We start from the raw sequence: 26,606 nt of genomic DNA on the forward strand, positions 1-26,606 counted from the left end.
TCTCCAGTGAGCAGCACTGTCAAGATTTCCCACTTCTATGAAAAGGCTGACTATCACATTGGACTGATAGGTCCTTCTGAAGAAGAGCTCCAGAAACTTCCTATTCTTCTTTTCTACCACTTGAATTCTAATGAGCTCTTCCACTATAAAATAAGGAAAATACAATTTCTTTTAAAGCTCATTTATATCATTCTTTGAGCATACAGTTTGGTGTTCTTGATGCCTTCATTTTTCTCTCCCTAAGAATGTCAGTCCCCCTCTCTTTTCTCTCCCATTATTCTCTTATCTTCGGGTGCCAAAGAGTGCCAGAACAGATGAAGAACATGAGGATTCTCAGCATAAAAGCAGTAAGTCTGTATGACATCTCAAAAATTTTTGTCGACACTCCAGCCATCAAGTCTTCACCTTTTCTTCTTTACACTTGTGGGAAGCCTCTGAGTGCCTTCAGCTTGGCCACCTTTCTAGAGTTGCCACCAAGCTGCTTCTACAATTCATCTCCTCATCCTATACAAATAGTTGTAAGATCCAATTTTACTCCCAGAGTTAAAACTTGTTTCACATTCTCACCACCTTTTGCATACTACTAAAATTTTTGACTGCTCAGATCCTTTTAAGCTGTAATCTAAATTATATTCTCGTTTCACTTTTCTAATCACAACACTCATCCAAGCCTTAGAGCTTTCACTGTGCCTCTATAACAGATACCCATGCTTTGCCTTTATGGCTCTACATAGTTCAGACCAGCCCTACCTAGAAAATAAGATAGCTTAGGATGTTCCTAACCGTTTACTGGTTGTGTCTAGCTGGTACTACTTACCATTCAGTTTCCAGCCCAAATTCCTCCTTCCTCCCCTCCCTGCCTTGCGTCACCCCTTCTTATAATGAAAAATCCCCACGAGGTAAGAAGGTACTTATATCGACTAAGACTTAACTCCTTTAGCCTCTTTCCAGCAAATATGTAACCCTCAATTCCTTCTCCCTTTTGTCTGTTTCAGTCTCAGTTAGTAAAAGCTCTCAAACCCTCTATACCAGAAATCTGAACTCAGCTTCTACCTAACTGAGCATGCCATGTCTCCCAGTTGTCTTTTCCCCTCCTTTTCCATCTGGCTAGTCTAAGAATATTTTTTGCTGGCATCCAAAGTTGAAAAAATCTGAAATACTTTGGGAGTGTCAATAATCAGATCCTCACTTTACCCCAAAAATTCTAAATAAATAAATAAATAAAAATTGTAATAAAAACTACAGAAAACAGAGAGCTAACACTATCAGTTACTTGCTTGAGTGAGTTTTTCTTCCAACTTCTGCTTAAGTAAACTAAAAAATTACATACTTTAGTATTAAAAGAAAGACTAATCTTCAACATCAACATCGCAACCAAAGTTTATAGTTTAAGGGTAGTCAGAGGATGAAAACAGTTTATGAAAGTGAATGTTTCTGGAGTAAACGAGGAATATATGACAGTTTCTTCTGAGATACATATAATGGGCAGAACAGAACTGACGTATATGTTTTAAGTGTTCATTGGATACACAAATTGTGGCAAAATAAGAGGACAAAAGACATGTCTTATCCCACTTTGACAGAGTCACAGAGGTCTAGTCGTAGACAAGGGGTGATGGGGAGAATTGCTGAGGAAAGTAAATTAAAGATGCTGCAAAAATCCGTATTACCACCTTGAAGTCTGCTACTTTCTGCATCATGAGATGGGGAAGCAGCAGCTGCACTGCTGTGCAGCCACCCATCCTCCCCTATCAGCATCACAGCTGCATCCAGCTCTGAGATAACAAACATGCATTCACCATAAATAGCTAACTTCCCACAATAACACAGGAGTTTAACCAAGTACAAACCAGCTTTGCTCTTATGTTAATTTGTGGGTACGTACCATGTTTTCATTTTAATAGGAATCTCATAGATCAGGGATAGAAAAGAAATGCAAGTATCATAAAAATCCTTTGCAAAGCAAGAACTTGGTTCCATGTGCTAGAGCTTTAGCGTCCACAGGAAACAGGTATGAAAAATGTAACAGAAGAATTTGTCCCTCACAGTTAATAAAACTTGAAGTGACCCCAAGATAAGAAGTACCAATCACTCCAGAAAAGATTCAGTCATTCCTGAAAAACTAGAATTAACCTGAATGGAGAAAGGTTTATGTGATAGTCAAAGTTTATCAGAGGACGCTGCAGTCAAGAACAGCCTTTTCTAGATGCAGGGCTGCATCTTTTGTTCCCTGCTTACAGTACAAACCCTCCTGTGGTAATCAACACCAAGCACCACGTGAACTCAAACATCCTTCTACTTCTTCAGCTTTTTAAAGTTTTCTGAACTAACGAAGCCAAATCATGTGTTTCTCAGCAAACTAAGAAACTGTGTGCTTTTGTTTATCACACCACTGAAACTGGTCAAGAGAACTGTTTGTTACTCACCTCCAAACTACAGAAATCACGTAAGTGCAAACTAATAATGATTTATTATTTGGTTTAAAATAATCTTAGAGAATGCTAAAACTAAAAAAGAGAGTTATTTCACTGTTCCCAAATAATGGGTACTTGAGAGGTCAGATTCATGCAAACATTCAGAAAAATAGCTTTATATCACCACATTTCATTTTCAAAAAGTATCCATTATCCTCATTATGTAGCAAATCCTATATATTGCACCTATATATTGTACCGCTGTAGCATGCAGTTAGTTCTTAGATAAATTTAGACATCATAGACTCATACACCCTAAAACCAACAGAGCTTTCATGGAGCAAATGGACAGCCGACAGCCAACATACTCATCAGTTTCATGCTATCTTTCAAAACAAACGCACTAAAAATTAGATCTCTAAACCGACTTTTTTTTTCTCTCAGACAAATTAACACAACTATTAGAGCTGACTACAGTTTTTTCTTAAAGACCAACTTCGATATATTTTCAAATGCGTGCATGTACAAACACGTCTATCTTGGGCACAAAGTAGCTTTCCTGCAGAGAGATTGTTTTTCCCAACTCCATAATGATTCAGATACATGAGAAAAAGGAGGAAACTGCACTAGACAGAATTTGCCTCAAGACTGGGCTGACGCAACTTAAGAATTGTAGCCAGAAAGGTGGGTGTCTGAGTTGGAGCTAGGAAAGGGAAAGAAATGTGCTCATCTGCAAGTTACTTAGTGGCAAATGGGGATTTGGGACCATGTCCCTTTCTTCCTCCTTTTTGATACTTTTTGTTTATTTCTAAAATGCAAAGTTCAATTTTAAACCATCATCTCTCTAGACATATACTTAACCTGTAATAGCAAGCAATTATTTCAATAACTATCCCGCTTACTGTAGGTCCTCTCTCAAAACCCAGGAGAAATACTGCTTGGATTACTTCTTTACATCAATAAAATCCCAAAGACACATAAAATTGTAGACAAGCCTTTCACTGAGCAAGCTAAAACTAAAATGGATAAATAATTCCAATTGATTCCTCAAGCTGTGGAAAAACAGGTCTAGGCAGTCATGGATACAAGTTTGGGGTGTTAATTTATATCACATAATTAAATTTTGAAACACAACAGAAACCAGATACAAGCATGCAGAGAGGTTCCTGTGTTCCTCTTTTGAATTGTGTATATTATACTAACAAAAGCAGTATCTCAACTCAAAGGTTACTCATTTTTTACCAGAGCTTGCTTGGCAGGAAACCACACACAACCTCCAGCCTTACCAGGCTGGCCAGATGCCACATATTAATTTCATGGCTGAAGAATGCAGTGAAGAACTGAAACTACTTTCTGAAAACTGACAAATACTAAGATAAATGGATTGTCCCACAGTTTTCATAGTTTCTTGGTAGCTCTGAGGGGTTCGGGTTTCTGTAAGTCCAGGCAACATTTACCTATGGTCCAGACTGGTACTGAAATCTACCAACAGAACAGCTCCAGTCTAATCAACGAGAACAAGAATTGTGAAAAAATAAAGCAGCATAAAAAGGGTTATAATGTTATAATCAGAGCTAAAAGTTCCCTAATTCAGTAGCACTTCTTAAACGGCACCAAAAACCCCAAAGCCCATGAAAATATTTTTCCATGTTTCCTTTTCTTTTACATTGTGTTGACAATTTAGCCAATGATTAGTTGGAAAAATGTCTGTCATTCCACCCCCAAAGGGTAAGGTGTTCAAAAACTCTTTTCCTGAGCTTTCAAACAGAGATAATATCATGGTATTGTCTCTTCTCTTGCTATTTAGCTTACTTCACTTGCAATTACTTCCCATGACTTAATAAAAGGAGAAGTTTCGCACCAATAATGCCACAACCCATGGTGTGGTACTTCGATAATGACAAAGACTAACCTAACTGTTCTCACATTGTGCATGTGATGGGTCTTTCATAAGAAAGCCTCTCTGAAACATTTTCATTGTGCTCCTGACACTTGGCTGTGCCTCCTGCCTCATTCTGTTCACTTCTCTCCTTTTGCCATAACAGTGACTTCAACAGAGGGATGGATGAAGCAGGATGCCTATGTCTTATTAAAAAGACAACTGAAAACAAGCTAAGCAGCCCTTAAGGAAGTTCTATCAGCTGTTTTAACTGAACATCCAGGTGACATGTTTGTTGAAGAACCTCCTAATCTCCCAGCTGATGATTTAAAAGGCAGCAATTAGGAACACAGATTTTGCTACCTCAAGTAATAAGGTCAACATTTTCTTCCATGCCTCTGATGCTGCAAGTTTAGATGTCTGCAAGTGCAATTTTTTTAGACTTTTTCTTTTTTTTTTAAACGCATCTTGCAACGGCTCAGGGTTGGACTTGGCTGCACTGTGAGAGGGAAGCTGTGGGGATGGATCAAGGAGGCTGTGCAGCACACAGGCAGCATCAAGCAGGTTGGGGAGACAGAAGAAGTGAATGCACTCATTGGTGAATTTTCATCTGTTACAGAACAGAAACCCACTTGCTCAGTGGGATAACCAAATCTGCCAAGCATCAAGCATTTTTCTTGCTTGCAGATTTCCACTAGCATGGTCTCTGAGGCTAATTCGCTTGTCCCCCACTCAAGCAGCCTTAGATGAGACTGCAGTTCTAGCCAAGCTAGTCCCACCATCATTACTTCTCCATGATATCCCCCAAGTATCCTTCAATCTCCCTTTGGTTCAGTATGTTGCAAGTACAGCTGGGGAAGAAAGAAGTGATAGTAATGTAATTCACCTTGCACTAAGTGCAACTTTTGAAAGAAGAAAACAGAAAATAAGAGGGGAAAAGAGCAGCAAATAGGACAAAGACTTTCATGAGCTCATGGAAAACAAGAAACCTTTTTTTCCTAACCAAATGAAAAACACTGAGACAGTGGGAGCAAACCAGGAAGAAGCATTGTATTTTCTAACTTGTGCATCAGCCTTCCAGAAAGTTCACCACCCTCCTCACTCCAAGATTTTCTCTTCTACCTGTGTCACCAGTGAAAGGGAAGCAAGAGCACCTCATGTGAGGGAACACCTTATTCCGTGAAATGTGCTCTCTTACGCATAGGAAGATGACTGAAGAGCTGAATAGCTTCAATTCTTCATTCTACTTATACTCTTGTGTGCGGGGTGAAAGCATTTACTTTGAACCAACAGAGGTTGGCCAGGGCACAGCTGGCATCTAGCAAAGATATGTCAGTGACTTCCATGCCTGGGATTAATGTCTTTCAGAATGCCAAATTGGCCTTCTTACAGTATTATATGCCCTTGCATGTCTGTGTGTAGAGGGTAGAGAATTAAAGAGATGAAGGATTATTACAGGAGATCAGAGATTTTTAATAATGCTTGGCCTCAAGGAAAGACTGACCCTTTCTCCTTAACTCCCCATTCCTTCTTTAAATTCAGATTTTAGTTTTAAGTCTATTCAAGTTCCTTTTCCCTACACCTCTGACTCCTGGGGTGGGTGGGTATGCGCACATGTGGATGTGTTTACTTTGAACATTTCTACAACCTCTAGATTTGATAAACCAAAAGCAGACAAGTACTGGTGATGATACTAAGGCAATTATCTGGTGTGAAGATTTGACACACATAATTTGAAAAGAAAAGAAGTTAAGAGATGTTTACTACATTATGATAGGTAAATTTGATTTCAGATAACTGTGCAACAAGTAGGCTGTAGCAAGTAGATTACTCACAGGTATAACAATGGCCAGACAATGTATATTGTGTATACAAAGCATGGAGCAAAATTGTTCCATACCGCCAAGAAAGTAAGTACCTTCTATGGGCCCAAAGCTTTCCAAGCAGAAATTGATGATCTGGTAAGAAACCGGGACCTTACACATATCCACTGTTAAAGGTGGAGCTTTTTCTTAGGTAGCTCAAAAACACTTCTACTTTGCATAGCACTCATCCTACTCAGAGCCATCAGATGGGAAAAGCTGTGATAGATCACAGAGAACTGCAGGAACTATTCTTGCAGCAAGATGAAATACAAACTAACTTAAATTCAACATGGCAAACAGCAATCATGCTGATTTTCTCTTCACAGCTAATACTGGTACACCTATTTTGTAGCAGCCCTGTGTGTTCTCTCAGCTGTTACCGATATGATACTTTGTAAGCAAGTGTTGCAAGCCCTTACAGCTTTTTGATATGCCTATGTAGCTGCTTTTCTTTCCATTTCCCCTACTATGTGCCAGGTTACAGAAACACTTCCAGGCAGCGGATTCAGAAATAGAGTTCAAGGCCAGGTTTCACACCTGCAACCTTGCAGCTCTGGGTTGTTCCAGCCCTGAAGACCAGTCTTATTATAAATCCAAAGGTTCCTCTAACATCCAAGTTTTATATTCAGTAATTCCAAATGAAGTTTATAGATGTTTACTTATTTGTTTTGGGCAGGAAGGGATGGGAGGAGGAGGGAGAGGGAATACTGCATGAAAGCTTTGCAACCATTACATGTATTCACATATTTGATGAAGTAATTTAACTGAATGCCCCAGTAGTTCATGCAAATTAATTTATCACCCAATTTAAGACACTGTCTTAACTCCAATTCCCACCAAAAAAAAAAAAAAAAAAAAAAAAAGGAAAAAGAAGAAAAAAAAAAGGAAAAAAAAATCAAAAAGAGCTACTCCTATTTGACACTAACATACCATTCATACTTTGGCTTCCCTAAATACTTCAGCGGGTGATACAAGTTAGCAGAAAATTTTAAAGGGTTAAGTAGCAGTTCTAATTTATCTTTCTTTTAGATTTCTACAATCTGTTTTCTAAAGCACTATAATTTTCAGTTTACAGCAGCAGCAGCAGCAAGGTATCGCAAACCACCCATATGCCTCCTGAGTTCCAGAGTGAGAAGATAGGAAACAAATGCCTTAAAAACCAAACAGAGAAGCCTGCTATATGATACTAGTGTGCTATGTCCATGTATGTGCCAATGAGAAATTTTGACACTTAAAGGGTATTCAGAGTAAGGCACCAGCAAGCACTGTGGCTTAAGTATGGTTTTGGTTTGTTTAGAAAACAAATGATTCTGTAGTTGGACAGATTGCCATGCAAGACCCGTTTCTTGACTCCAGGTGTAATTTATGCAGCTATGCCGACTTTCTGTTCATCTTGGATAGAGTGCTCTATACTGCCTACCTATATAGGACATTTCTTGTCATGTTGCTCTAGTAGCCCTACAAAATAGTTTAATAATCTCTAAGTCACTAGGCACAGCAAAAGATTAAACAAAACGAAACAAAAACCTGTCTATTTTGCTACAAGGTAAGAAAAGTACATAAAAATTAAAATAAGATTGGGAGGGAACACAACTGTAACTCTGCATTGCCCTCCAGAAGAAATACAAACAGAGCTCTCTTCTGATATATAATCATCATCCACATGGAAAATAAAGATCCAATGACATTTTTAGAAGAACAGGATAAACAATTCCCTGTTCTAGCTAACAGTCTTTCTCTCTCTGCATAGAGAGGCAGAGAACGCAAAGCCGTTTGCACATAGCTGAGACTGTAAGCCACAGGAGTTTCTGCATTGGCTGCTTAATTCACTCTAAAATTCATTCAGATAATAGGAAGGGATGGGGGGGACCAGGGAGAAAAAAGCTACTTCCAGGAAAATGAAATGGAAAAAAAAAAAAAAAAAAAAAAAAAACAAAAAACCCACACACAAACCCAAATCCTATGTCTTCGTTTTAGAAAGCAAGAAAACTCTGGAAATGATCCTAATTTAAATCTCAGGCAAATCTGCATTGTGCTGAAACAAGAACTTCGGGTTTAGGCCATGTATGAAAGTAGCTCAGAGTTCCCCATTAAGTCTAGTTCTACTTGAGACACAGATGTCGAAAAACTTCAGAGTGAAAATTTAGTAACTGGCTTACTGCAGAGGGAAGAAGTTGAAAGAAAAACAGACAGTATCATCACGACTTAAGTCTGTCTTTCAGGAAATGAAGATCCTTCCAGTAGTAAATATAATACTTGAATTGTTTGCAAATAGGTTTAATCATCTAATTGCCATGTACAAGGAAAATCTATGTGCTATCAGAATTCAGTACAGCTAATTACTAGAAGTCAAAATAAAGATTTTTATCAAACAATGTGTGTTCTTCAGCTATTATATCTATCAATATTTATGTCGCTTGCAGCCCTTTCTGGGTGGTTGCTGCATACATTTTGTGTGCAGTCAAGAAGCTTTCTGACTGCAAACATGCTTTTAAAAAGAAAAGCTGGCCCAAACCCTGCATTTCCAATTCAAGCAGTGGATTCTGAAGCCTGTTAACTCCCTGGAACAGCTGATAGTTAAAGACTTGTTTCCGCTTTTCTAACAATTTCCTGGTTTGCATAACAATCCTAAGAGAAACACACTCAAGAAGTTTTCCAGCACAGAGAGATTTTGTCTCCAACATACTTGTAGTTTCAAGGCATAGAAAATATTTATATATAATTACAATAACTTTATACTTGTAGACAAATATATCTCTATTTACATATAAATATGTATTAGCTACTTGGTTTAAAACAAGATTATGATAATTTTGCCATATCCAGGAAACACAAAACACTGGCTTATGCCTGGTGCTTAACTCATGCCATTGTGAATAAAGAGGGGGGGGGGGAGGGAAGGGGTTTAATGTTTAATTTCCTGTTAAAAACACACACAGGATAAAATCTTCCAAAGAGCAGTTATAAAACATGTATTTGTTAGCCAAGAAACTAGGTAAATATGGAACACAGCCCAGGCTCACTTCTATTCCTTCCCGCACCCCCCCCCCCCCCGGCCCCGATCCAAATAACAAAGTAACTGAAGGCCACGGTGCATGTTTGGAGGCACTGAGCTCTACTCGGTGACTAGATAATTAATCAACCTGGCTGACTGACGCACCCTGTATCCATTGGGGTAGTTCCTCAGATAATGCAATGACGCAGTTGGGCTCAAGGTACGGTATTGCTGTGTATACTGCACCCATGCCAAACAACCACTGTACCAACTACTGACTACCTTACTGACACAACTACCTGGCTAAACACAAATAAGCATTAGCATGTAGTTGGGACCTACAAACCACCAGTTTCTAGCAAAAATAGATGGAGAATACTGCTACCTTTAGTTGCAGGCAGAGGCACTACAGAGGATATATTTTTTAGAAGTTGCAAGGGGAAACACTGTTGGTCAGATCCCACAAATTCGGTGCCAACCATCCTGGAACTGTGACTTCACCTGCAGTAATTCAGCCTTCATCACAGTTCTACCATGCACAATGACATATGAAGTTATTCTGCAATTCACCACACCAGAACTCCCAGAGAAGTACCGAATTTCTGTACAATATATAACAATTACAACCTTTAAAAATCCCAGTTCTCTTTGTTGAGATATCCAAATCAGACAAAAATACGGACTGTATTTAGGAGAAACTGAATGTTTACAAAACTTTTCAACAGTAATTTTGTATTTTTGGACCTTAGAGTTAAAAATAATCCATCAAATACTTTCTGTCTACTGTGTTTATGTTAAAGTCAGGTCCTCAGTGCACGCCTTCCAGCATGGAATTGGAGAAGTTGTGGTGCTTCTTGTGACCTGCTGGGATTCACATTCGCAATTACATGTAAACAACTCCGTGAGTGGTTTCAATTTTGTTTTGTTTTTCAAATGAGGATAAATTTATTATTGCAGAAATAGCTCAAGAGCTTTCTTAGCTTTTGGTAGCATATTGTTCAAATTAACACAGCTTAGGCTTTTTAAGTAGATGCACCTTAAACTCCTTCTAGACAAGGCATTTAATTTCATATTTGATGCAAGGGAAGATAGACAGAGATTATGTATCTCTGGTGAATTAAATCTGATGGCATACATGCTGAATTTCTTGCACAGTCTTTGTAAAACTGGCTCTTTCAGACAATAAACGTCCTGAGTTTATTTTTAAAACCTGCACTTAACAGCTGTTGTAGGTATTTGTGCTCTTTCCTTAAGAAATCAACCACCATTGACCACTGATTTAATGACAGTTCATCTCATACTACTGCATGAGTTCAAGATCTTCCTCTTTATTTTCACTTGCTGATAACCGTTGGGTTTTTTGGGTTTGGTTTTTTTTTTTTTTGGGGGGGGGGGGGGTTGGTGCCCTGATCCCATGATTCTTCATATGAAAAGATAATTAAATAAAAACACTATGAGTGAGAAAGAGAATAAGGTGGAGAAAATCTGTAATAAAATGAGCCCTGACTTGTCTTCTCAGTACTGTATGAAGCCTCAAGCAATGAAATTGCAGGAAAATGATTATGTTTCTGGCCTACAGTCAGCATATATAAGATGTTATACACCCTTTGCCTTACTGTATGTTGCTACTTCAGACTCCATGGAAAAGTATGCTATTTTTTTTAATTTGCTTCTCAACAGTACAGCAAGTTTACAAGTATTTACTGTTAGTTACATCAAGGTATTAAAGATTCAAGTGGAGTAGTGGTATTCTCCAGTGCAGTGGTGACCTAAGCCTTTAATCCAGATGAATTTAACTGTAAAGTGCATTAGCTCTTCTCATAAAAGATTTGCTTTAATTTTAGTTCTCTCTCCATTTATCTTATGGCTGTGTAATCTTCGGTAGAGGTCAAAGAGATTTCCCCAAAGAAACAGGCAGGAGCTGCTTCTTTTTTAGAGGAGAAAAGCATATTGAAGACAGTTCGTCCTACTTTTAAGCATATGTCACAGGACAGTACTCTGCTTTTCTTTCTCTGTAGCTCTCCTTGCTACTTTACATGCTCCAAAGCAATTAAACAAGCATGCATGTGCATGCATACATGTATATACATGAAACATGAAATGAAAACACCTACTGAAGATAGGATACACAGCCCATCTGCTGCAAAGACTGAAATTATTACTAACATCTTACCATCATCCAGCTCAAGACAGAGATTGTAAACAGCCAGAGGTCTCTTAATACGTTGTCCTTGTCTTCTTGATTGCCTTGGTGGGGCATTTGGAGGAGATACAGACATAGAGATTGGCTCAGGGAAAGTGGCATCAGGCAGGGTTTTGAAAATCTGCAATCAAGAACACAAAGGGTGTTAATTATTTATCATGAAGAGCAACCTGTGTAATGCAACTGTAAACCATTATCAAACAAAATTTGTTTTGGATTTCATTCAAAGCAGGAAGGAGCCAAAAATCCATTCCTTCAAGTTTGGGAGTATGCTGTAGGTTTTTAATGAGTGCTTTTAAAATAATTAAATAAATAAATAAAAATTGAAAATAAGGAAGAGCACTGTCTACACATTAACCAAGCTGCAAATCAGTTAATCCAAAGACAAAAATATTTGCAGCCACACTTGCCAGCTAGGATGGAGGAGAATGGGAAAAAGGGGGATCTTAACTTTACGAACCAGTAACCAAAAAGCTTTATAGCTTTAGCCAGGACCTATAATTTTGCCAGAATACCCATTTTAATTTTCAGAATTTGTGATATCATCATAATATCAGCCATTTTAATTAAAAAAATAACCGTACTCTTGAAAAGAGGGAATTTTGAGGGGCAGGGTTTTTAGTGAGAGATACCATAGTAACATACCATGTGAGACTTTTTTCAGTGAACTATTGCATATTGAGTCACATTTATATTAAATGATGGTATTCATAAAGATGCATATAAAAAGGATCACACTTTTTGTCATCATTTTATCTTTTGAGTCATGACCATTAGCATATCACCACTCTATACAAAATACTGCGTCGTTTCACTCTGGATAAACCAGCAATGCAGATTTGCTCAGTCTGATAGAATTTCTACTGTAACTGTCACACACAGTCTAATGATGCTGACTTTCTTCTGAAAAATTATCAGTATGCTGATGGACAATTTAACAGCAGCCTTTTACAAGTGATCATGGCAGATTCACATGAATGCATTAGCTTAGTCTGTATTTCAAAGACAAACCAGCAGATAAAGAAAAACAGGAACAGAAGCTGTATAGGAAAAGTCCCGTGTCCATATCCGTACGAGGCCTTAGAGCAATGCAACACGGTAATATAACAAGATATAATGAAACAGTATACGGTGTTCTTCTGCCATGTTACTTCACATTGCCACGTATCTATATAGGAAACATTATAAAGATGACGCTCATAATGACTCTTTGAAGGAGAAGCTTTTTATGAAGTAGAAATTCATGCAGAAAGTATAAAAAGATACCACAGATACATTTCTGGATTATTACAGCACGTCAGGTTCAGCATGAAGCTAAAAGCCAGCCAGGCTGCTCTACAGGTGAGAAAAATGCCATAAGCATCCTGTGATAAGGCACTCGAGACATCATGTTAAAAGTATAAAAGTCCACAGGCCATCATATCCTGGCCTGTTAACCCTGAATATTAACACATGGAGGAAGAAGATGATCCAAGGACCCATGTATACTGGCTTATAGACGCTTAATCATTACTCTCTCTACTGGCAGGTACAAAATAATCAGAAACACCATTTTCCATGAAAACTGGAAGAATAATCATATTGCCAAAACGGGGCAGCAGTGGGCCTGAAGCCTACATATTGTATGCAAAGGAAAGCTCCAGTGGAAATACTACCTTCCTTCCCCATAAGTGAATGTTGATGTGGGGGAGGTAAAACGATGTAATTTGAACTTCCACACACCAGTGTTAAGAAAACTGGCTCCCACTCCTTCACATGCCTATGAACAACAGATTATGAGAGACAGCCAAAATAGTACAAGAAACTCTCTGAAAACAAAATGTTTATAAAGAAGATAAGAAACAGTCCAACCTGGTTCTCCCCAATACAGACATGGCAGAACTCTCAGACAGTGACAAAGCTCTAATTGTACTGAGAGTGCTAAAAGCCATTTCTTAAAACATGATGCAATATATATTAATGAAATCTATTGTGCACCTACATGGCACTTGGCTAACAGTACCACACTGCCCCCTTATGTGTAAATACAAGGCTAGACTGAGCAGTTTTAGGGATAAATACTTGCTTCTGAAAAATTCAAAAGTACCAGAACTTTAAATGCCATCTTTTCCAAGGATTAAGTGTTGCATTTGGGCTCTCTGGTAAATAAATCTCTGCCAAAAGGTTTCAGCATGTTGTTTACTATGTCACATTCCGCAGCTGTGTTTATTTGTACAGCCTTATCCACACATCTCCACTGAAATTAATGACGGTGAGAAGAACAAGTATTTCCCAGGAGTACTTCATAAAAGATGAGCTTTCTTGTACGCGTCTAGGTGAATTGCACAGGTTGCAGTAGAGTTCTTTAGTTATTTTCCTTGTCTCTCACAAATATTTTGATATACTCTTCTAAAACTACTATCGTGAGAAAATAAAGAGTCACAAAAGCAAAAACACAATCAAGAAAACCATAAAGGCAATCCTTATTCAACAATACCCAGTGCCAGTCAGGTAAAAGGATGATGAATTGGAAACAGGTATGAATCCAAGTAGATTTCTAATTGCAAGTAGCCAAGTGATGTGAAAAAAAATGGTTGATGGTTTGTTCTGTTTTATGGGGGAAAAAACCTTAAACAGGTGAAATAAAAAGAAAGCATTGAAGTCACACTTCAAACAGTGGCAGTCCAGCACATGCTAGCTAACTTCATAGTGATACTGGTGGCAGGTAGAAAAGAGTTGCCCAGAATAGTTCCCTTTCCTGTAAGAAGACAAGTTTTGGGTACAGAGTCCTCTCTTTCACTGACAGGATAATCCCATCACCTCTAATTTTAGTTTTTTTCAGTGGCAGAGCTGTGCAAAAATGCTTCTCAACAGCACTGCTCAGTGCAACCCAGTGTAACCCATTCCCAGCACTGGGCTGACAGCATGCAGTCTATGTTACCTTCTGCAGATGAGACACATAGGAACCAGGCCCACCCCTGTATCTTACCTCACTCTGCTCAACTTCTTGTTATAACAGAGTGGCAGGGAAGCTTCATTTTTTAGATGAGGTTAGTACGTAGTATATTGTTTTCTATGGAGCAGAGATCACCTCCCAGGAGCTCCTGGGTAGCACGAGGCCACCTGTTCTTCACACTAACTTGGACCCAGGCAAGGGCCCAGACAGACTCCATCCTCTCACACCTATGTTTCTCTGATGCAATGTTACAAGCTGTAGCACTTTTTCCTTCTGCTCACATTCAATATCTGTCTACAGCCAAGAATTGGATTCCTGAAAGGAGTATTCAGATATGCATTAGAGAACACAAACTCTTGACTGTCTGTGGAGAAAATTTACCCATGCAGAGCAAATTGAGACTAATTGTCATACTCAGCAATGAAATCATCAAGTATCACGAGTTGCCCTGCAGGATTCTGATACACACAAAACCAAATAAACAAACACAACCCCCAAAACTCACACACACTACCACCAGTAGAAAGATCACTATTTTATATATATAAAAGAAATAGAAAACATCCTGCCCTCATGTGTTGCACAAAAATGTATATTTGCTCTTTCAAGCAGCTCGTATTTGTGTTCATCCGTACTTTGGCTGTCTCTTCAGTAGGAAAATAAAATCCAGTACAGCCCATCCATAAGTAGACCTGCTTTTTCAGCAGCAGTAATTTTTTTCTGTTGCAGGCCAAAGCTACAGCTTGTACCACAGTTTTGCAAAGGTGAGCATCTGAAAAGCAAGCAGGTCAACCTCTGCCCTAAGAAGTGCACATGCAGCATTCAGCTTCCCTTTCTTGTTTTATTTTCACTTAAACAGTCAAGTACTTTTCATCATGCCTTAATGGATATTTGCCTGCTGCACTGACAGAAGCATTGTAACGTCTGCCTGAGAATGGGGGATAGAGGCATGCTTTATTTCAGTTGTGGGGAGAAAAGTTTCTTGGTTTTGTTTTTATTCAAATTTTCTTCTAGCCTTATTAAGGTATTTAAATGCCATTGAAGTACAAAAGCTTCACAGCTAATGGAAGATGCCTGCTGTGAGTGACCTGTTGTCTGAAGCATGCTGTGTAGGTACAGAAGACGGAACTCAAAATCATATACACACAACGTGAGCACCTGAAATGGTACAAACATTGTTGTGTTTTGACTGACTTGCAAAAGAGTATGAGACCACACCTGACTAAGTTTCAGAGTATCTTCTTGCACTGCAAGCTGTTGCTATCAGATGCATGGCAAAGCAACCACACACATCCAATCAGATGTAAATCCTGCCACAGAAGAACAGAACAGGAACATGCTATTTAATAGACCTCTTCACTACTCCAAAAAAAGCCTCCCTTCAAGTAAAAGTCAGATCTACCTCCATCCCTCATCTGGACTGTAGAGGCTACCACAGCTTACACTAATGCCTGTATAAAGACCAGAATGAAGTCCACTCATTGAATTACCTCATTCAAGAAGCAATAAAAATGTTCTAAACCAACCTCAATGTTTAACGACTTCACAGTCACATCCAGTTTTACACAGTTTTTGAGACAGTGACCAAACTGCATTAGATTTCTAGAATACCATTCTCCAAAATTTAGTTCTCAAAAGCGCTGGCATCCTGCTGTTGACCTACTTGGGGACAAACTTGGAAGCTAAGTGGAAAAATTTACATATAGGAGAAGAGTAATTCCTGTAGCATTCAAAATTTTATCAAGCAGCAAATCTGACTGCTAGCCCTATCCCAGTTAGTCCAGTATTTTAAATGTTTGTTTAGGCCTGATCTTACATGAAAGCAGAATTTAAAAGCGCACACTGATTTAAGTGGTGGATCAGTCTTCAAGCCTGCAGTGTAAAAGTTACAACCAAAAAGATACTACTTGTTGAACAATTTAAAACACTGGTATGTTTGACCTACTTCTCTCTATGTGATAGTACACAATTGATACTTCACAAGGCTAAACAAACCACAAACCACCTTGGATACACACCGCTAATAACAGGTCTGTTTAGAGCAGTAAGCCCAAGACCATCCCTACAACCATTTCAATTCCTAAACCTGTGTCCCACAAACTCTCTGGAAGATTTCTTGAGAGTAATGAGCCAAATTCAACATACTATCATACTGTATTCTACCAGCAGATCCACATGGCAGCAGCCCAAGGAATTTTGCCAGATTCACCCTAAACTGCAACAACAGTGTTGGACTCTAGATCCTTACTAGAGCAGATTTTAGAAATTCGAAACACCCATGTTTGGGAGGATTTAACTTGGCCGATTCCATGAGTTTATGACTAGATGTGTAAATTGTACATGGAAATGTAGATTAGATTCTGCTGCTACAAGAGAATACTGACCCATTCTTTCTGGTCTCAAGCAGAACTAATTAATGAATTTCAGTATGTCTGCCAGGAATCACTTTAGGAAAAGACCCAGACATCAGGTCATCTCTGTCTGCTTTGTATCACTGGGGTAATTAAAATTTGCTCTAAAAATCAGTGGGAGGCAAACAGCAAGGGCAGAGTGGGATGAAAAAGAGGGGATAAAAAACTGGAAGCTTAGTAATAGAGCTAATGAAGATAAACTTACAAAAAAAAAATCATTAACAGCTTAAAAGCTGTGCCATGATTTTGTTGCAAGACAAAAACCCATTCACTCTAGTAACACCTACCACACAAAACATGCATATATTTCCTTTGAATACGTGAACAATAATCAGAGTACCAGAAGCCACTGTCTAATGCAAAGGAGGCTAGAACCTGCAAGGTCATTCCAAATTCTTTGAAATTCAGCTAGTGGTATAGCCTCCACTACTACAATCCTGGTTTTTAGAGGACAGTATTTCTCAAGACAAGAACAACATCAGTACAACTTTAGATTTGGGTCATTTCCCTTCAATACATCCTTGATTTGCAGTTGGTAAATAAAAGACACACACACAGACACTTCAACTAACGTTTACTGAAAAATATAAAACACCATTCACCTAGGCCACATTTACTGCTCTGCCCTTACACATTTTATGGCTGTGGTACTCCTTGCACTTCCATGACAGTTACTGCAATATATGCTGATCAAAGAATATTTTACAAATTAGCAGCTAATGGGATAGTACAAGAGAAAGTTATCATCACCACAACCTATTCTTGACTTAGCTTCTTTTCAATGCAATGCAAACCTAAATCAGGTTCAATCCTGCAACCTAAAAATATAAATATATTAGAGACAAAAAAAGCTCAAAATAAAAAGAGGCCAACTGCCTTAGTGGTTCACAGCATGCTCTTAGCCCAACAGACTTTCTAAGCTTTTTTCCTCTTAAGATAATGAAGACAGTGGTTGTGACACTCTTTTTGCCATTTTTTGCAAACATGAAGCAACAATGTCTTTTATGTCAAGTTATAATTTTACTGTAGATATAATCATTTCATGAAGTGCAAGGTGATAATAAGTATCTTAAAATACATTGTGATAGCTCAGCCACTAACTGTAAACACTAGTCATTAATTGTATACTAATTGTAATCCATTTTTTAACAGTAAAAAACGCATTCAGTAAGATGAACAGTTCTAGACAATTTTTTTCATATTTGAAGGGATTGCAGAAGCTAATTGGAGCTATTTTAATCAATTATATTCAATCATAATAGAAATTACAAAAGACCAACTTCTGGAGAGCTAGGACAAAAGTTTTATTTCAAAACTGATTTCTGCACCAATTCTAACAATTTTATAAGATTTATAGTGTACTAAAATCTTTAAAAAATGATCCTTTGTTAATGAAGTTTCTTTTTTGCATTTTACTTTACTATGGACAATGTTAGATCAAGATGTTTCGTTTCTGGTTTTAGTCAACATGATCCATTTCTTCTACTTGTTCTCAAAAACACATGATTTGGTAAATACAAAATACACACACTAGAAATTCTTGACATCTAAATAGAATCTATGTTCAGTATTCAGTATACAAAATGTCATAAAGTTTATTATTTCTAAAAATCATATTAATTTTTTTTAAAGGTTTACAAAAACTTCAGTAAAAATTATCAGCAACTTAATTAGAATCCTTAAGTAACTTACCTCATCATGGTTACCATTGTTTCCACTCCAATAGAGGAGCCTGCCTCAAAGTAGTTATCCTGACTTTTGTGCTTCAGCATCTATACACTGTAAAATACGATTTGCTGTGCGGTGGCTTCTGTGAGATTGCACAGGATGCAGATTTTCTGAGGTTTTGGATTTTGAGGCTTAAATTCCACTACAAACCACAAAACACCTTTATATAATATTCACAATCATTATAGTTGGGGGGAGTGTGTGTGTGTATCAAGACTTGAAAGATACCTGAAGGTAAGCCTCTAGAAGGCCACCAACCAGAAAGCATCAATAATGCTCCTGATGTTGCCTAGCACACTCTAATTACAGTACAACAGAGGATGAAGTGTGAAAAGCAACCAGGTATAAGCCAAAACTAGAAACAGGAAACATCCTTGGCTATAAGCCATACCACAAAGTGCTATAAATAAATAAATAAATAAGTCAATCCATCCAAGACATCTTTGCAATGATGAAAAGGCTATCATTTGCTGAGACCATCTGCCTAGCAGCCTGATTACCCATAACCAAATGAAACACTGCTTTTAGGGATTTTTGGACACTGAGTTGCAATTTCATACTAAAATTGGAATATCTGATAACTGCTCCTCTTAATACATAAGGAACTAGAGGTCTAGACAAACTGCAGACTATAGGAGTGACAAAAGAACCCAGGGAATTTTCAGATAAACCTTATGTATCTGTAGCCACTCATTTGGCCTGACTACCTTGAATCATGTAGTTCACATTTGAGCTTTAATGAAGAAACTAAACATAGCCTGTAAAACATGACACTACAGTCTGGAGGACAGCTGTGGAAGGATGAAAGGAAAAAAAAATATATACCAAGGTTAAAAACTTGTGTCCTTTGATCGCTTGCAAATTATGAATTTGTTGAGTCAGCCTTTCTAAAAGTAGCACTCCTGATACAAAGACTGCAGCTTCTACCGTATCACATCGCGCTCTGCCTTTTAACAGTTCACAAGAACAACGCTCCTGACAGTAGCCGATTCACTGCTGTCAACTAATCCATTTCATTCATTGAAGGAAATGAGAGAGTTAACCATATATCAGGCTTGAAATACCTACACATTTGTCCACTGCACCAGCAGAAACAGTACATTCACCTTCGTTTCTATGCTCATGTACTGTAACTCACACCAAGGAGAGTATTTTAAACAGGTTGTCCTTCCTATTACAGCTACATATAATAGCTTTGTGCATCTTGTTTAGTTACAGGAAAAATTTAAATTAAAAGAAAAACAAACCACCTTCAAAGTAAAAGACTAAACACTCAATCTTATTACCTACCTTTCTAAAACATAACATACGCCTAGTTACTAAATGAAAAATAACGCAGAAGGAGAATGTCTGCATGTATTTTCTCTTGCAAAGTGTGTGAGAAGTCCTGAGAAGAAAAAAGACAGCATGTACAAATCTAAACCAGAAGCCAGCAAAAGAAACAACCATGGCCAAAGACACCACAGGTAAACACGATCTTCCCTTCATTTGTAATAAGTACACATAGATAAACATTTATACACACATGTGAACACAAATAAATACGTCACACCTAGTTTTCTACAAAAAAATATGAACAGAAATATAAATAATTATATATTGAGAATAAAAACCTACATTTGACCCCCTACCACACTGTCATTGTACAAAGCATCAGAATGAAATGCCAAGATCTTCACAAATGACTGTTCCAACTGTAGCCAGCCATGCAGCCTCACCAGTATTTTCTTCTCCACAGACTTCCCTGCTGCCCTTAAAAGGATTTATATCATCATTGCTTTGTACAATATTTTCTGCTTTTTGTTTTTGTTAAAATATATATTTTTTATCTTACATTATGACTGTGGGGTCTTTGGAGTCAAAGAACATATTTTTCACTTGTATGTCCAATGTGCTCTGCAATGAAGTACTGATGCTTTATTAGCGTAAATAGCATGCACACAAAAATGTTGGAGATAAAGTATATATTAGCTGACCGCCACATATTGTTTATTCAAAATAATCTATTAAATAGTTTGAAATACATTAACATCTCTGGTAAGAAAAAAGCTTACTAGAATTCTGAAGAGTATGTACAAAACCGTAAGCACATACTGCACTATTATCCATTAGCAATGATAAGACAGGATGATACTCATGTCAGTTTAGCCAACGTAAAGAAAAAATGTGTGTAAATACAATACTTTGCTTACCATTGAAAGTTGCAAGAAAGTATAATTCTATGTCACACAGTTTCTGCATAAGAATTTACTCTTTAAACTCTTCAGGAGTGCAACAACTTTTCCCCTCTTCATGCCCCCTGCAGCATTTCACAAAATAGTTCCTTTAATCAATGAAATTGTATATAAGAACATCCATTTTAGCATTCTCCATAAGGACTTCTCCCTTGCCGCCTCCTTCACACATGCTAGACCACCACCCTGACCATCAAGACTGGAGCAAACACCAGTCAACCGAATTCCACTCCCTTATCATCATTTCTGTTTACTAAGGAACACTGCCTGTGGGCAATGGAAGACGAGATCTGTATACTTGGGAATTTCACATAAAGTTGAAGGAAGTTTCCAAAAATTAACTGGAAATAACACAAGCAAATCAAGAAGGCAGAAGTCTGTGTCCATATTATTTGTACATGACAAGTATTTGTAGTGCAGTATCTCAGCACACCACTTCTATCCCTCAGAACATGACTTTTGATTTTTTTAATCTAATATGGTTACTCACAGTACATGTTTTGTTTCTTTTGGAGCAGTCTAACAGCATATCAATCCAGATATCGATCCAGAGTTTGTTCCTTTTAACGTCATCGACTGCAGTCACAAACGTGAGTGGAGATTTGATATAAAGTTTTCTTGCTATGTATAAACTACAAGAATTAGAAAACAGCAGCCTTTTAAACAAACAAACAAAAAATTGCAGTCAATTTACCACATCATCTGTGCATCTCTCACATGGAAGGGCTTTCTGCTGTCCACTAGGCAGAGAAAGAGTTTAAAGAGTGTGCACACACTATAGTGGAAGAAAAAGAGCTGCTGTGACTTTTACCAGAAACCTTGATGAATTTCTTTTTTGTGCCTGCTGCTCTTTCTGCTTTAGACTCAGCCAATCATTAAGGCATGTAATTTGAATTCAGTTCAGGAATAGTTTCAATGACACTTCTGATTAGTTACATGCTTAAAGTTAAGCATATGCTGAACACCTTCCTGAACTGAAGCTCATATGTTTCTTGCAAACTCTGCCCTAACAAAGATACCTTAATGGTTTTTTTCCCCCTTCCAAGTCAAAGGTTTGTTGACTTGAGAAACATTCTGCTTGGGGAGGTTTCAAATTACTACACCACAGCAAATCACCACAATTACAAGGCATTGCTTCTTGGTCCTCTGCTGCAGCCAAAGACAAAGCAACACGAAAGCTGAAACAAGCCCTCTTTAATATTTCTCGTACATCCCCCTTTACCAGGAGTTCAAAAGATCCACTTTGTTGTAAAAAAATAGGCTTAGTTTAGATGATGGCAGTGCCACTGTACCCTAAAGTATTTACCTGCAACACAACTGCTTTAAAGATGCGGTGATTGCTAAGTGGAGACACGTGCCACACCTGACTGTGCCACTTCATACTCTCAAACAACTGACTTCACCTGCTTCCATTTCTTCTGTCTCGTGAGTATTGCATGTATTATCACTGTAATATGTTTTAAGACTAACGATTTTCCAAGTATTAGCACATGAAGTTGATGTTGGCTTAAGAGCTCAGTAGTACTAAATTCTCTCTCCTTTAGTTAAAAAAAAAAATAAATCATAAAAGTGCCTAAAGAGAAATTACAATATTTATATTTCATAAAAAAATTTCTCCATAAAACTGTTTTGAACAAAAAGCTAAAACGAAGACTTACTTTGTCTGAAGTATGTGAAGTTTTGCCTTTTATTAAAAGATTAACACAAAAAACAAGAGAAAACAGTATCTGCCTTATATATAGGAACTATTGAGTTTTTCAGAATTAACATTTTTGAGATAATTTTGCCCATAGGTTGACTGAATTCTAGAAAAGGTATCTTTTACCTGTCTACTCCCTTTCAGTAGACTTTTGTTTCCTAGCCTCCACAAGGGACTCCTGTCTAGCCCCTCTTTTTTCGTCTAATTTTCTTTCAATCTAATTTTCATCTTCTTTCTGTTTCTGCAATCTTGCTATTTGTACTCACTATTCTTTCCTCCCCCATATACTGGTTTAAATATTACAGTCCCACTGAGATTTTTATTCCAACCTCCTCCCTCATGTTCTTTCATTTCTTAGACTTGTATTTTTTTTTTATCCTGGTGGTTCCCCGCCCCGCCCCCCTTAAAATAATGTTCAGGGAATTGAGAAACCAAAACGGGTCACATTACCACTGTGGCATCTCTAAATGGCAAATAAATAAGACCTTTGAATAGTGACATTCATTCCAATATGACGCCAAAACACTATAAAAAACAGCAAGATGAACACATGCATGCTCTTCATGCTGCCATAGGGTGGCCTGCCCTTCTTCCTCACCCCAGTTCTGAAAGAAAGACCAGAAGAGCTGAAATGGCCAAGATTTCCACTCTGTGAAACCCTTCGGAAGAAAAATTAATTTCTATGCTTGGAACTCATTTGAGGGAGGAGGAGAAGAAAAATCAAAACCTTTTTTTTTAAGGCCAAGTTCACTATCACTTTTCATTAGAGGATTACCTAAAAGCCAAGCAAAGATAGTCACAGGCATAGTACAAACACAGCTGTAGCCAGTCCCAACTTTGTTACCTCAAGAAAAAGGAACACCAAGGGAAGCTATAGCTTCAAAGCAAAACAAACATAATGACAAGACATAAATGTGGCTTTCTTGATGTTTTTTTAGTGAAAGGAAGGATACGGGACACAGAAATCAAGGGAGACAGACAGATACAGCGAGGGAGAAGGGGACAGACAGCCAAGTATGAAACAACACCAATCTTAAAGACCTGCAAAGCAAAGGGAAACAGGAGTGCTGATGCACATAGCCCAGTTAGGATGGAACATGGCAATTCCAGGCAAAACTACAGAGAGGTCATTTAATATCAAACCTGAACATACTTCTACTTTGCCTGCTGTATCTGGCTGGCCTTCCTCTACACCTATATAACAAAATCAAGCAAGACAATTCACAGGTATCATTTTCCTCAGGACTGGCCTCCTTTGCACAGCAGGTGGTTCTAAGGATCCTGGGTAAAATACTGTCTCAGCTTGGGTCTAATTTTTGTTTTTTCTTTCGAAGTTGAGATCTGCTTCTACTGTTCTGACTGGACACTGAGAAAAACTCTGCCTGAAAGAGACTTATCCATAAGTGACAAGAATAAAAGCTAAACAATTATACCCCTAATGTTCTTCTATCCCCCTTCCAGTCTTAATAATTGTGCAACTCTGATGCCAGTTTAAGCAACACATCAGGCTGCACAATCTAGTTCCAGCATTCAAGTCTCAGCATTGGTCTGATTTTGCAAAACATCACCTCCTCAACCTACTCTAATTGGTTCACAGCCATGGTTTGGAAGTATGTCTGCAGCCTGTAAACAAGGTGAAAGAGGTACTGACTGGTTTCTAGCAGGAAATAAATGTACGTACCAACAAAGCTTACAAAAAAAAACCCCACCAAAACAACAACAAACAAAAATTTAAAAAAAAAAAAACCACCAGTTTACGCACTAAGCATGACATTCTAATCTCAGGGCAAGTGCTCATAACCAGATTTCCACACATAAATTGCACAGAAATTCTCTAACTAGGGCTCAGCAGACCGATGATAGCGGAATGACTGCACCAAGATTTCAAAGCTAGTAACCCAGTTAATTATGTCTCCTCCTAAAATTGCATTGTGGTTCTCCTTACCCACACGAGACATACGAACATCGATGGAATTTAAAAATATTTGAGGAATCATGATAATTTTTTACCATTTTGTCTCCCAAGTTACTGTATTTAAACTGGAAATATTGATGGCTATTGCTTCTACACATTGGAAGTTTTAGCCGTTTCATTTACTACAGGGGAAAAGAAATTCCTCTCTGCAGTCTGCCAGAGCCATAAATTACATATGCGTGAAATGTAAAGCGTTGCTTCAATTTGTTTATGTCAGTGTACCTCCATTGTGACTCCACCACACTTCTACAGTTCCAAACTTCACTTCTCTTAGCAGAACCTCATAAAATTAGCAGAGGTGGAGTTGTGGCCGAATTAAATATTTTGAAGTATTTTAACCAACAGCTGGTGACCTTTCCTAGGACTTCACCAGGGCTATAAAGAAAAATAACTAAAGACTCTTAGTCTGAAATACATAGAAATTCAAAACAGCAATATAAAATGAACATTAGACTGACAATAAACCTGCCTGCCATTAAAAGTAGGTCCTTCGTCCGCCTTAAATGAAGAAGGCTTACTTGTAAAAGCAACATACTCAATTTTACTATAAATTTTTCATAATGCCTTAACACATACCTCTCCATTGCCTCTGCTATAAACACACAGAGGTCACACTTGGGGCTTCCTTCCATCTTGGAAGCAACTCTAGCATGGGAGAGGTGGCTGCAGGCAGACCACTGATGGCAAGTTCACGGTTAGAAATGACAGTGAAATGACAGAAATCCCTTAAAAAAATTATAGCCTTCTAGTTCTAAAGGCGGCATAAACCCAAGGAATTATGGAAAACTATGCAGTATCATTTTTATGTACGTTCCATTCCCTGCTTCTCTACATTTTCAGAGGAGTAAGAAAAGCCACTACAACTAATGTTTCAAATGCGAAATTTATGTCCATTTTTTAAAAGACATGTGATTGAGCTGTCCTAAGAATAAGAGGGTGCTAATCTGTGGTGATCTAGTGATTTGAATAAGCATGACTCAACCTCAAACTCCGTAAGTTATTAAAACACCCTGCCTGTGCTCACTCTCTCTGCTTTCTTAAATTCATGTGGTCACTGCAGTAACTTCAAAATTATGAGCTTACTGAAAGGTTTGCCTTCATTTATAAGGTCCGGAATGAACAGCGTGGCTTACAGCTCTTAGAATATTTAGCACTTAGAACTTGAGCCACATCTGCAGCACAGTATTCTTCCAACAGAACAATACCACATCTGCTCAACGTGTGCATGAGGGCAGCATTACACCTTAAGTCAACTAATACAACAAAACCCGCCGCACAAATACAGCTATGCCGAACAGAAGTTTGCCCAGCCTGTATCATTCGGGGAGATAGCGTAATTACATTGTCAGAAAAACTTGAGACATATTATTTAGAGTAGGTAAGCCTTGACTTAGCCAATTTGAACACTGTTAACCTTTAAAGGAAAAAACCTATTTCAATGCTTAGAGTGCTTAAGGAAGAAAAGAGGAAAAAGCACATCCTGGAATCTTTCCAAAACACGTTTTTGACAGTAAGAGCAAAGGAGATGCTGTACAAGCAAAGTACCTCAAACGTCCTGTTCCAGAATTCAGGTTAGACACAAGAGACTCCCAAAGGAGTACCCAAACAAAAACCAGTAAGACTTTTTTTTTGTTTTCTTTTTTTTATTATTTCAAATCCCAGATTACATGCAGTGATATTCTGGACAGTACCTTGTACACGTAAGGCACTTTAGGAACTGGCAACTGCCACAGCAGTAGCAACTGCTGCTGTTTTCAGTATTAGATCAAATGCAAAGGCTACAAAATAACACACATTCAGCTGAAAACAAAGGAAATATTAATACCTGGTTCTCTCATAATGCTTTTTAGTCATAAAATTTACAGTATAGTAAAGTATTCCTTTTACTGTGTGAACTCTGAGAAAAATGAAGACACAGAACAATTAATTCAGAACCTGGTCAAAGTACTAAATGGAAAAGCTAAAAACTGAGCCTGAGATTTCTCTTTTCCAGTCTTGTATCACTTTTGCTCAGAAAAAAACATATGCAAATAACATACTGAAAAATCTATTTGTGTACTATAGACACAGAAGCACCGCTACTGCCAGGAAGTACACATTCTAAAATGTGAGTTTACCTACAAACAGGAATACTTACCGAGTATAATAGCCAAAAGCACACAGTATATAGAGGACATTCTTTAGGATTAAGCTATTTGTGACATCATACTTAACTCCACACTACCCATTAAGCCTAGCAGATCATTTTAGACAATGCTCAGAAATGCT

At 37.9% G+C, this 26,606-nt stretch overlaps 1 protein-coding gene across 1 annotated transcript in view; it reads right to left on the reverse strand.

The window, feature by feature from the left end:
• The window catches only part of ARHGAP10 (Rho GTPase activating protein 10), a 154,850-nt gene that overhangs the window by 28,461 nt on the left and 99,783 nt on the right, over positions 1-26,606 (reverse strand). The window contains exon 19 of the mRNA XM_056361295.1: positions 11,327-11,477. Coding sequence (XP_056217270.1) covers positions 11,327-11,477 — 151 coding nt within the window. The remainder of the gene's footprint in view (positions 1-11,326; positions 11,478-26,606) is intronic.

The sequence above is a fragment of the Falco biarmicus genome, chromosome 1 (genome assembly GCF_023638135.1).
Source record: "Falco biarmicus isolate bFalBia1 chromosome 1, bFalBia1.pri, whole genome shotgun sequence".
In the NCBI taxonomy this organism is placed as follows: Eukaryota; Metazoa; Chordata; class Aves; order Falconiformes; family Falconidae; genus Falco; species Falco biarmicus.